The sequence below is a fragment of the Chiloscyllium punctatum genome, chromosome 48, assembly GCF_047496795.1.
Source record: "Chiloscyllium punctatum isolate Juve2018m chromosome 48, sChiPun1.3, whole genome shotgun sequence".
NCBI classification, from domain to species: domain Eukaryota; kingdom Metazoa; phylum Chordata; class Chondrichthyes; order Orectolobiformes; family Hemiscylliidae; genus Chiloscyllium; species Chiloscyllium punctatum.
In genome coordinates, this window is record NC_092786.1 from 61868758 (window position 1) to 61881342 (window position 12585).

Sequence of the window (12585 nt, forward strand, 5' to 3'; positions counted from 1 at the left end):
CACCAGATCTGCCCTAAGTTCAATTCCCAGGATCCCCTCCAATTCACTCGCTATGGCACCTCAGTAACTATGGATCATACGATATGACCACAGACAATGTGTAAGGGTGCTGGTGCTTGTTTTACGTTTAGGAACTCTGGAGATGCTCCTTTCTTGAACTTTCCTAATCATTCCAGGACCATGAGGGCCCTGTGCAGAATCTTCAATATGCAATAAAGCGTAAGCTATGCTATCAAAATTTTCTTCACATTCTCCCATATGTCCTCCAATGTTTCAAATGAAATTTCTTCCCCTAGTTCCTGACTCCATAGCATCTTGCCTTACTCTCCAGGGCACCCTCTATCTGTAAATGACAGAGTGTGCCTGCACACCAGAGCACTCTCCCCTCCATGTTAGACTTGTAGGGCTGAGCCAAAAGTGTGGTCCTTCTCTGTATATAATCCCTAATCTGAAAATAACAGAAGAGGTCCCTAGTAGGTAGCCCATATTTGTAACTTACCTAGTCAAAAGACATCAAGACCTCTCCCTCAAGTAAGTCTCCCAAACAGGAGATTCCCTTGACCTCCTATGCCTTAAAGCCAGAGCCCATTGACCTGGCCTAAATCCTGAGGCTCCAACTAAAAGGGAGTTATGTGGATTTCCCTTGCCCTGTTATATCATTCTCTACCCTTTGACTGAGTTAATGATGATCAGGCTTTTACAATGACCAGCAACATTTCCCCCCCCACCACCACCGTAAAATTAATTTTATACCCCAAGAAAGTACCGAATAATTCAATTTTTTTGTGTCAGCCAAGGTACAGACTTTTCTGGGTTAGCCAAAAGAGAACATCAGCAGCACAGAGTAATTTTGTGCTCTCCCATTCCTGCCTTGGGCACCACTACTTCAGAGTCTTCTCAAATAACCTCCGCCAACAGTTCGGTTACTGAGGTAAATAGCAGTGGCGAGAGAGGAGACCCCTGACGGCTGCTTCTCCAAATGTTAAAATTGTCTAATATTACGGTGTTCGTAAGGACCGCTGCCTTAGGGTCATTATGCAGCACAGCCCCCCAACTAGCAAAGATCACCCCCACCCCCTTTCCTTTCTGAGTTTTGAGAGCAGCTTCTTTCTTTTGATCAGGGAATGGCTTCCTTTTAATGTTCCTGGTGCACCAGCTAAACAAACCACTAGCCATGACCGCCCATGGCCCCACCGAGAGGAAGCAGCTTACTCATGGTGCACCAAGTGGAGAAAACACAACACTTAAAATCTAAAAACTACCACTACAAATACTACCAAAACTTAAAAACTACTCAAATTTAACAAACAAACATTTAAACAACAAATTGCTGGAGATTTCCCCCACCTCGCCCATAGGGGGCACTCGTCCCAAACCTTACAACCATTATGGTCCCTTCCAGCTATGGACACGCCCCCAAACTCAACCAATACAGAGACAAAGAAAACCTATTATTTATACACTTGAGTGTAAAAGGTGGACACCCATCCCATCTCCTCCATACATCAACCCCATTCGTCTTCAATATAAGAAATAACCATCCCTCACCCAAAGGAAACAAAGAAATAACAAAAATTACTGAAAGAGAGAGAAAAAAGAGGGCCAGACATGCAGGAACAACCACCGTGAAAGGAAAGGAAATGCTATCATCTATAGCTTTTTTTCACCCCCCTGACGCAGACCATTTATTTCAGAGTCCAAAAATCCCTTGCTTTCTCTGCTGAGTCAAAATTGTAAACAGATCATTCATGGTTAAAGCGCAGTTCTGCCAGGTATCTCAGAGTACTGGATATTGAAATCTCTTCCTGACTTCATCAAAAGATTTCTTCCTGCTGATTATAGCCCCAGAGAAGTCTTGAAAAAATATAATTTTCGAATTTTTGCACACCAGACCCTGAGAGAGAGTGTTTTCCCAGCCTTCTGGAAGCTTCCATTATCAGTTGCTTCTCTTTATAACACTGGAGTCGAGCTAGGACTGAACAGGGGCACTGATCTGACTCAGGCCTGCACATCGCGATCCAGTGGGGCTGCTCCACGTGCACCTGGCCCGACTCAACTCCCAACCCCAGAAGCCGCGGGAGCCACTGCTCCAAGAAGCTGACCAGGCTCTCACCTTCACATTCTGGGAGCCCGATTATCAGTAAGGTTTTCCTTTAACCTCTACTCTCAAGGTAGTTGATGTGGTTCAGCAGGGCCCGAACCTGGCCTTCCAGAGTTCGGATCTGCCCCTCTGAATTCTACACCACAATCTCCAACGCCACAGTCCTTTGTTCATCCACCTCAATGTTTCGATTCAGCGTTCGGATCTCCTGCTCAAGAGTTTGTAGCATGGCAGAGATCAGTTCCAATGCCGATTAGATTTTCTCTCAGAATTTTTAAAATTCTGAGATGAGATTTTGCTGCTTCAATAGGTCCAAAGGCACTGCCACAGGAGTCTGGTCCATGGCTGTGGGTGTGCCCATAACTGTAGGGGAGTGTCCCACTTGCTGAGATCCTCTTACTCCCTTTCCTTTGCTCACCTTATTCCCAGAATGGTAGAATCAGAATTTAAAAGATTCTAGGCATTTTGTATTACTTTGTTTTATCAATTTTTCTTATGGATTACGTGTGCGTGCGCGTGCGTGCGGTGGTGAAAGCCCTCCTTACTTGGGTTTTGGTGCAGAGTCCAACAGAGCAGACCTATCAGATCGCCGCCATCTTGGATCCCCCAGGCTCACTCAAATCTTTGTACGTTCAAATTATTTCACTCATGCAATGATAAATTTCAACCTGATTCTATTTCCTTATGCTGAAAGGAGGTAAAAATTTCTTCAAACTCTGACAGGAGAGGGAGGCATCTTGGAACCAAACCTTTATCAAAACCACTCTACTTTGTTCAAAATGGAATATTGGAGCAAGGGCTAGACATGTGGAGGTGATGCAGGAACAGGTCTCAAGATTACCTGGTTTATCAATGCCACTTGCCCATTCAACTCATTGCTTTACTGTGCAACCTGTCCTTGAACATCCAAGCAGAAGCAAGAGCTGTGTGTTAGGACTTTAACAAACCAGTACGTTCTGTTAGATTTCTCAGCATATGGTAAACTGAAAGATTTACAATGAAACAAACAGTCACTAACATATGCACAGAAAACACACTCTCAAATGACTTAACTCTCTCTTCCCCAGGTTAAAATCTATCAACATTCAACTTAATGATTACTCTCTAACCAGAAACACACGAGAAGGGAAAGCAACAAAGTCCAGTGAGTCTCCGGATTTCTACCACAACTTAATCTGTCCGGGATCACACGATTATAAATCTGAATGAGCAGCCGTTAGTTCAAACACTTCGGATAGTTTTCCTGACCAATGCCTCTACAGTCACCGGCCCTCGTTACAGTTGTACTTTAAAAAAAAATCAAACATCCAGACTGGTGTCGCTCATAAGGCAGATTATACTTGAATTTTATCGCAAAAGATTAAATCCATAACCTACAGCAGATCCTGGGAAATTGTGACACAGCAAAGCTCATTGCATTGTCTGCAACTTGATACAGAGTGCAAAAACTAATCTCTGCTTTTTAACTATTCACTCAAAGCAGATTCTGAAGTCAGATATCGCAGAAGCTCCAGGCTGCTGGTATTTCTAGCATTTGTTAAAGAAAGCATGTTGAGTCTGTACAATAACAGGAAACCTTTATCCTGTGAAGCTGTGGAGGTGCTGGCGTTGGTGTTAGACTGGGACCCCACCAGCTACCTGACAAAGGAGCAGCGCTCCGAAAGCTAGTACTGTACTTGTTAGACTATAACTGAGTGTTGTATGATTTTTAACTTTGAGAAAGCAAGGACTGCAGATGCTGGAGATCAGAGTCAAAAAGTATGGTACTGAAAAAGCACAGCTGGTTAGGCAACATCCAAGGAGCAGGAGAGTCGACATTTCAAACATCAGGATGAAGAGATGCCTGACCAGCTGTGCTTTTCCAGCACCACATTTTTTGACTGATTTTTACCTTTACCCTGTGAACAGTACTTTACACACATTCCCATTTCATCCTTTAGATCTCTTTGCAGTGACTGTCTCTCTCAGAGCCATTTCTTCCTTCCCTAACTCTGTACAATTCCAGCACTTTGAGACAACACACTGACAATCTGTCTCAAAGACCCTTCCTTTTTGAAGTGGCTCTCCACTCCATTGAGAATATCCCCCAATGCTAGTATGGTTTCAACCTACCGACTGCTGCTGCAGTTTTTGATGTCGGCAGGTTGGTGCAGTCTCCAATACCAAACACATTAGAGTATTTCCTGTGTTGTAGATTCTCTTTGTTTACATCAAGCCAGCCTCCTGCATCAGCTAATGGACTTTTTTGAATCACATCAGGAGGTGCCATTGGAGGAGTGACATGTAGCATCTCATACTGTGAACACAGCAGGAATGAAAGGTTACAGTCTCTGGGAAGACAGGAAATGTCTGTACAACAGGAGCATCATTCAAAGCAAATGGTCTAGTAATAAACTGCTTTGCAAAGCTGCCCCCCAATTATGCCAAACCATAAGATCTCTCCCCCTGTCCTGTCACTCTGGATGAGGGATATGGATAAGGCAAATAGACAAGGTCTTTTCCCTGGGGTGGGGGAGTCCAAAACTAGAGGGCATAGGTTTAGGGTGACAGGGGAAAGATTTAAAAAGGCACCTGAGGCGCAATTTTATTGCACAGAACGTGGTGCTTGTATGGAATGAGCTGCCAGAGGAAGTGGAGGAGGTTGGTACAATTGCAACATTTAAGAGGCATCTGGATGGATATACGAATAGCAAAGGTTTGGAGGGATATGGGCAAATTGCTGGTAAATGGGACTAGATTTATTTAGTCTATGCTGACCAGACGAGTCAGCATGGACGAGTCGGACTGAAGGGTCTGTTTCTATGCTGTATATCTTTATGACTGAGTGAGGGAGCCTCAAAGTTGAGAAACTATACCAATATAAATGAAGCGTTTGCAACATTTTGGATGTCTACACACACACACACACACACACACACATTCAACCTGTGAAACAGTCAATATGGGTCCCTCACTGTTTCATGCCCACAGCTTTCCATCAGGCAGAGCCCCTGGGTGAAGGGAACAGGTCAAGGGGAGTATCGGGTAAGGAAAGCATGCCAGGAGATTAAATTATCAAAGCTAACCTGAAAAGTCTTGGTTTCCCCTGGATGGTCCAACTTTTCAAATACAGCTTCCTTCTTGTCTGTGCAGACTTCAATAAGATTCAATCTGTAATTTACTTCAATGTTCCTGGCCTTTACAATCTCCAGAAGAACATCAGCATATTTCTTCACTCCGAAGATTACGGGCAGCGAAGTATTGTAGATGATATTTGCTTTTGGCCGTTTCCCAAACTTAGGACCAGAAAGATAAAGACCTCAGCAGTGACAGAAAGTAATTGTAATATTTACTATCAATGCACAGATGTAAAGAATTGTGTCCCTTTGAAAGAAATTAAACCTCGGGAGGACAGGAGCCCTGGTGCATACTACACCAATCTCCAGTTTCCAACAGGAAGATGTGCTTCATGTTAAGATAGCATTTACATTGAGCACTTTCTTTTGCTTACACCAACTGATTCAGATTGATAAAAGCAGGGGGCCAGTGAAACAGACATTGTGAACCTTACATCTCAGTCTGCTTATTAATCACAAGCCTCAAGTTATCTACTTGTATCATCAAGATAGTACAAAATTCACCTCACACTGAGCTTCCACAGTGACCCTTCTGGTCAAGCTCAGTCTTCCTGTTCTTACTCAAAATGGTGTCATTGAACATGAGAAAAGATTTGGAACATGTATGCTAAGTCAAATTTAGACAATCAAATGAGTTGGATACCTTCCTGAAGTAGTGCTCAGACAGATACATGATCTTCTGTGGAGCCCCAGCACATTTAACAGGTGTGTTGGGAAAGGTGAAAATGGCATTTCCCTCACGAAAATCCTGTAAGGCTTTCCATGTTTTCTCAACAAAATTTACAGAGTAGTTCGAGCCAATTTTACCATCATTGAACCCCTCAGGAAGTCCCTTAATCTGAAAAATAAAATGCAAAATAACTGTCCATTACAGGCATCCACACTGCTGTCGGACTGGAAACAAGCCGGGTGAATTGGTCGGGTTTGGGAATAACTTGACTGAAATGATCATGCAGGGGCTTTGCATTCCCTGAGTCACTTGTACACCCACAATGTACTACTTCTGCCATTAATCAGTGGAAGTCATTGTCTACACAAAGGGAATAGATTTCAGAGCAGGAAGGGGTTGGTCTCCAGTTACTGAACATTACCATTGCTAGAAATGTGCAAAGTTGTAGGAATTACTGTCTTTGAAGACATTGTTACCATATCTAACTTGCAGCAAATCTGATGGAAGAACAGTGGTAGAGTGTGGACAAATCTTATTCATGTGCTGATAGAGGAAAACTTTCTTTCTAAAGAGAAATTTCTATTTATAAAACAGATAGGAAACATTGCTGCCAATTTACTACAGCCATGTCCCATAAACAGCAATGAAACAAATGATTTATTTGCTAATAGTCACCCAGATAAATGTTAGCCCAGGGGCTTGAGATGAATTCCCCAGCTTTTACTGTTATACACCCAAGGACACAGACAGGGCCTCAGTTCAACCAACTCCATCACCCCCAACACCACCCTCGGTCCTGACCCTCCAGCAGCACAGAGCAAAAACAGAGGATGCTGGAGAAATTCAGTAGGTCTCCCAACATCTGTGGAGAGAAAACTGAATTAAACAGTTGAGCACAGTTATCCTTTGCAGAATAGTTCTGACGTTAACTCAGTTTCTCTCTCCATGGATGCTGCTGGACCTGTTCAGTTTCTCCAGCAATTTCCATTTTTGCTTTAGATTGCCTACATCTGTTCTTCATTTCATTTTAGTGAATGCTCGAAGATATGGTACCGATCAAGCGGGGGCTGCTTTGTCCTGGATGGTGTCAAGCTTCTTGAGTGTTGTTAGAGATGCACCCATCTAGGGCAGGTGGGGAGTAATCCATCACACTCCTGACTTGTGCCTTGTAGATGGTGGACAGGAAAGGGGTTGGCAGGAAAGATAAGAGACAAGTTACTTGCTGCAGGATTCCTACCTCTGACCTACTCTGGCACAGCACTTGGCACAGCTTCTGGAAGCTGAGGTTGCGATTGAGACACCTCGTATCTTTCCTCAGTCAGGTGACAGTGAATTGAATAATTGTAATCCACAAGCAATACATTTAACAGTCTTCTGGCACATGGTTAAACACCGAACAGGAAACACATTCAAATCTGTCAAATGCATATCTGTCAAAACTCCTAGGGCATGTGCTTTCCTCGGATAAAATCTGTGTACGTTGGGATTATCTGTTGGTCACTCCTACTCCTTGTTTATTCTGACAGCTGCTGAGCTGACCTTGCCCACAGACAGAACCTCAGCAGCCAAAGTGCTTGAATGTAACAATTCAGTCTCATATGTAACAACAGATTGGAGCAACTTCACAAAGTTGCAACGCTATTCAACCAAAGGCCAATCAACAAAAAAAATCTCTCAAGTCAAAAAATGCCATGGAAGGAATAGCCAATAAAATCGTTTATATCATCTCAGACATAATCAGTGATAGAACAACATGGGAGAAATGGTAAACTTCCTAAAGCGGGGGAAACAGAGGGGTACATGGAGAACACTGCCTATGTACATGAGACTGCACAGTGATATGAGCAATAACTTCTGACAGCAACAGAGAAACTGATTATTGCTAATAGCAAACTGTTACAGTGTGTTAATAGACGTGGCACAGACTTCGCTAACTTACTATACAAGTGACAGGTTAAAATGTGCAATCAGAAATATTGAGCTTTGAACAAATAATCATTAGTGAAGACCACCTTGAGAAATTAAACATTTACAAGATTGACGTCACAGCTTCCAAAAAGACAATTAAATGTTGTTCCTCGCTGTTCTTCCAACACCCCTCCCCTCACACCCCTCTCCCTACTCCACGATGTCCAGAAACTGGTAAAAGGGATGTCTTTTTAATAAAATGGTCATATAACATTACAGCGCAGTACAGGCCCTTTGGCCCTCGATGCTGCACTGCCCTGTCGTACTAACTTGAAGCCCATCCCACCTACACTATTCCATGTACGTCCATATGCCTGTCCAATGACGACTTAAATGCACTTAAACTTGGCGAATCTACTACTGTTGCAGGCAAAGCGTTCCATACCCTTAGCATTCATCAGTTGAGGAACATAATGTGACAGGAACTAGGACACTGCTCGGTCAGCTATAGAAATGTAATCAATGATTTAATAAAAGCCCAAGTTAGAAATTCAAATATAAACTCTGAAAATACATTCTTGTGGGAACTCACCCCACCAAATCTGGAGAAAACAGTATAAAAAATACCTTTTCATATTCTAGCTGCAATCCCAAAGCAATAATCAAGTATTTGTAGGAGACCTAAAATAAAATTAAAAGAAATATAATGAATTCATAAAATGAACCATCCAAATTCTGACAGTGAGAAAGTTTGCACGCCTCCAGGTCCTACCCGAGAGCCAGCTGACCCACAGACGGAACCCAGTGTTTCTCACCTGTGTGCCATCGTCGTTACGGACAAGACTTTTGTCTGGATCAAATTCCCGAACACTGGACTTGATCCACGTGACTCCTGATGGGATAACACTGGCTGTTGATCTCCCTGATTTGTTCAGTGGTTTAGCTCCAGCACCCACCAGAGTCCACATGGGCTGATAGTAATGTTTCTGGAAGATACATCCAACAAAGAAGATTGAAAATATAAAACTAAAGAATAAAGGAAGTGCTTCCTCCCTTTGATGCCATTGGCACAGACTTCCCCTAATGACCAATCCTGACAATAGTAAAACACCGAGGTGGGAGGAGGTTTGGAAACTATGATAATTTCTGTTGTTGTGGTTCTGTTCGCCGAGCTGGGAATTTGTGTTGCAAACGTTTCGTCCCCTGTCTAGGTGACATCCTCAGTGCTTGGGAGCCTCCTGTGAAGCGCTTCTGTGCTGTTTCCTCCGGCATTTATAGTGGCCTGTCTCTGCCGCTTCCAGTTGTCAGTTCCAGCTGTCCGCTGCAGTGGCCGGTATATTGGGTTCAGGTCGACCTGGACAAAGTCACTCTGGAACAAAGTCACTCTGTTCATAGCTGCCAAACAATGAAGTCATTATGCCAATGTTTGCAAAGCTCCATTCTAAAATTTACAGTAAGGGTGAGCCACTCGGTTCATTAAGTTCTAAAAACAGCAGTCAAATCAGTCCTATAACCTTCCACAAAACTGACAGTATGTAATCAGCCCAGGGTTCTATTGTATGACAACTGCTCCCAAAGTCATAAAAGCAACTTTATGAACAGGGCTTGGAATACAAGAGTAGCCTTGCTGAATTAGCACAATAACCGGACTATAGTTACTGAAAGCACATGGAGACCGTTGAGAGCAGTCAAGATATTCACAAGGATAGAGCTAGAAAGGAACCCAAAGGGATGAAGAAAAATTGGAGAGATGCAAAAGAAATGAATGTTTAAAGGAGGGACTACTGGTGAGGAGTTATTAGAGGGAGGAATAGAGTGGGATTTGGTAGCTGCAGACAGCCATTGCTGCTGAGGCAACGATTAAAGTGTTGTAGGTAATGCTCAAGTGTTCAACTTTGAGGGACTAAGTTTGCGCAGAGAAGAAGGGACGCAGCTTGAGGGTAGGAGGGTTCCAGATGAGAGCTCAAGCTAACAAAGGAAGAGGCACAGGTAGACAGGAGTCGATGTAGGTCAGTGAATAAGGGGAGAGATGAGAAAGTAAGGCAGCTTGGGATAAATTACAGGTCACAGATTTTGTTAAGTACCATGTTTACAGTGGGTCAAAAAAAAATGGGGAACTGGCCAGGGGATCCTGGGAATATAAAATAAGGCTGCAAGTCAAAAGCTTTGGCTGAGGGATTCAGCAGCAGTTGAACTGAGACAGGGATAGAGATGGGTGACAATGTGGAGGTGGAAGTAGGTGGTCTTTGAATTGGAGAGTTTCTATAGTCAGAAACTCAGCTCAGGGTCAAACAGGGGACAAATTACAGAGGAAGAGCCTGATTCAGCCTCAGACACAGAGTTAGGGAGAGATGTTGTGGTGGGTACCAAAAACAACAGACTCTGCTTTGCAGAATGTTACAGTGGGGTAAAACTGAAACTCAACCAGTACTGGATATGGAACAAATTGTGGAATCATTTACAGGCAGCAAATGGCCAAGGTAGGGAGATAGAGAGTTGACAGAATCTTGCCAAAAAGATTCTTTGATGACAATAGAGATAACACAGCGCAGGTAATACGAGAGATGTTATGAATGGAGGTTGACTGGCTTTGATTAAATATAGACAAATGTTAGGAGGTGAGGGCAGTTGCACTGACCAGACCAAGGATGAGAGATATTGCAACATGATGGTTATAGTCAACGGTGCCAACATTAAGAGATATTTGTTTCTACTGAAGCCAATTGGATCAGGATGTTTCGTAAAAAGCAGTAGCCAACACAGAAACTGCTGAAATGAATCAGGGTGATAAGCAAGTCTGCTGATGCCCCACAGGATTCTCTCTTCCTTCACTAACACTGATGTGGTGAGCAGTGAACAGCACTGCCAGGCAACCAGAAATATCTCATCACTGGGCCTGGAGTTGGTTAATTAGGATGGGGGATAGGGGTTTAGCTGTTGAGCTGAAGGGGATGAAGGGCAGCTTGTAAAGGGGCTCTTGTGGCGCACTGGTGGTGTCCTTGCCTCTGGACCAGAAGGTCAAATTTCAAGTCCCACCTGCTCCAGAAATTTGTAATAACATCTGAACAGGTTGATTTTGAAAAAAACATGAAGGATGGGTGAAGGTTTATGGTTTTAAAGCAAAGTCTCTCTATTTGTCTATAATTTCCTACAGCACCAGATTCAATTTTGTGCTCATTTAACTCTGGCCTCTTGAGCATCCCCAATTTTTAAATCTGCACCATCAGTAGGTGGCCCTCGAGTTCTTGCTTTTTCTCTGCACTTCCCCAGCTCACTAACTTCACTCATCCTTCAAGGTATTGCGCTCTCCGGTAAGGGAAGTTAAGGTTCTTACCTCATTTGGTTCAATTATGGCTACATTTCCAGGTCCCACTTTTCTCTTCAGCCGAGCACTCATGGTAATTCCTCCTGTTCCACCTCCTACCACTAATACATCAAAGTGACTTTGGGACGCACCATTTGGTGAAAGAGAGAATTTCCTGACTCCAGTACTGCAAGCCTGCAGCCCAGATCTGTACAGCTTCAAGTGAACTTGAAGAGCCGTCATCTTGATGCAGTGAGACTCTGCAATCAAAGAACTGATTAAAAATACCGTAAAACTCTGTTAGAGAACTCATTTGTTATAACTCCCCATTCATAAAGAGCCACCTCTCCCACTGACATTGCATAACCCACTGATCAGGGCTTTGTGCAACCGATTAAACCTCCCAAGGAGAGATAACACAAATGATTAACAAACCTTCAAACAAAGATAATCAAGTGATAAATCAAAGACAAAAGATAACCAAACTAACATCGCCCTGTTACATTCCATACATGACACATCTCAGATCCTAACTATGTTTGGATATCATAGTACAACTTCTCAGTACTTGACTCTCCTAAAAGAATGACCTTTCTACTCTTTTTTTCCTCCCTTTGTCTTTCTCTTCTGACAAATAACAGGAGTCATTTGATAGTCCTAGCCAGAACTTCTATCCATGAGGAATATTACCAGAAATTCCACATGCAACAGGAAACTGAACCACAGAAATTTGCGAGGAAGGCAAACCGTGATTTATTTTCAAGACAAAAACACAAATTCTATTACTTCATCACTAGCGTAAGACAGCATTTATCTTGTGTTTTGGGGGACTATAAAATTAAATGAAAATATTACTGCTATATAGCTAAAAAAGCAGGTGCTTTTGCAAATTAAAAATAGAATGTTACAGTTTGCTGAGCTGTGCAATGCAAAGTTGTTTATTTTGGAATCAGTAAGAGGCAGAATAAAACTGAGCAACACTGAGAATTTTTCAAGTCAAGGAAATTCTGCCTAACTGCTTGATGCAGCTGGAGACTGTTAAAAGCTGTAAATGCCAGGGCAGCTGTCAGAGGTATACAGCCCACAGAAACAGGCCCTTTAGCCCAACTCATCCATACCAACCACGTTTCCTAAATTGATCAAGTCAACTGGGCCTGTTTGGCCCATATCTATCTAAACCCTTCTTATCCATGTAACTGTCCAAACGCCTTTTAAATGTTGCAATTATACCCACCTCTACCATTTTCTTTGTCAGCTAATTCCATGCACATACCACTGTCTGTGTGGGAAAAAAAACTGCCCCCAGGTCCCTCTTAAATCCTTCCCCTCTCACCTTCAACCTATGCCATTTTTAACTTTGCACTCCCCTACCCTGGGGTAAAAATCTTGGCTATTTACCTCATCTATGCCCCTCGTGATTATTCTTCACCCTATCGGAGGTCAATTTCAAGGAACCCTAGATCTCTGTTTGACAACACTCCTCAAT

At 43.0% G+C, this 12585-nt stretch overlaps 1 protein-coding gene across 2 annotated transcripts in view; it reads right to left on the reverse strand.

The window, feature by feature from the left end:
* Positions 1–12585, reverse strand: part of sqor (sulfide quinone oxidoreductase) — a 40093-nt gene that overhangs the window by 7090 nt on the left and 20418 nt on the right. The window contains exons 2-7 of one of the 2 annotated variants that reach the window (XM_072565440.1): positions 11130–11359; positions 8611–8781; positions 8423–8476; positions 5861–6055; positions 5167–5376; positions 4214–4397 (exon numbers count right to left, since the gene is read on the reverse strand). In XM_072565440.1, the coding sequence (XP_072421541.1) occupies positions 4214–4397; positions 5167–5376; positions 5861–6055; positions 8423–8476; positions 8611–8781; positions 11130–11342 (1027 nt within the window). In that variant the 5' untranslated portion in view covers positions 11343–11359. Of the gene's footprint in view, positions 1–4213; positions 4398–5166; positions 5377–5860; positions 6056–8422; positions 8477–8610; positions 8782–11129; positions 11374–12585 lie in introns of both variants that reach the window. The other variant, XM_072565441.1, reaches the window with a different exon arrangement.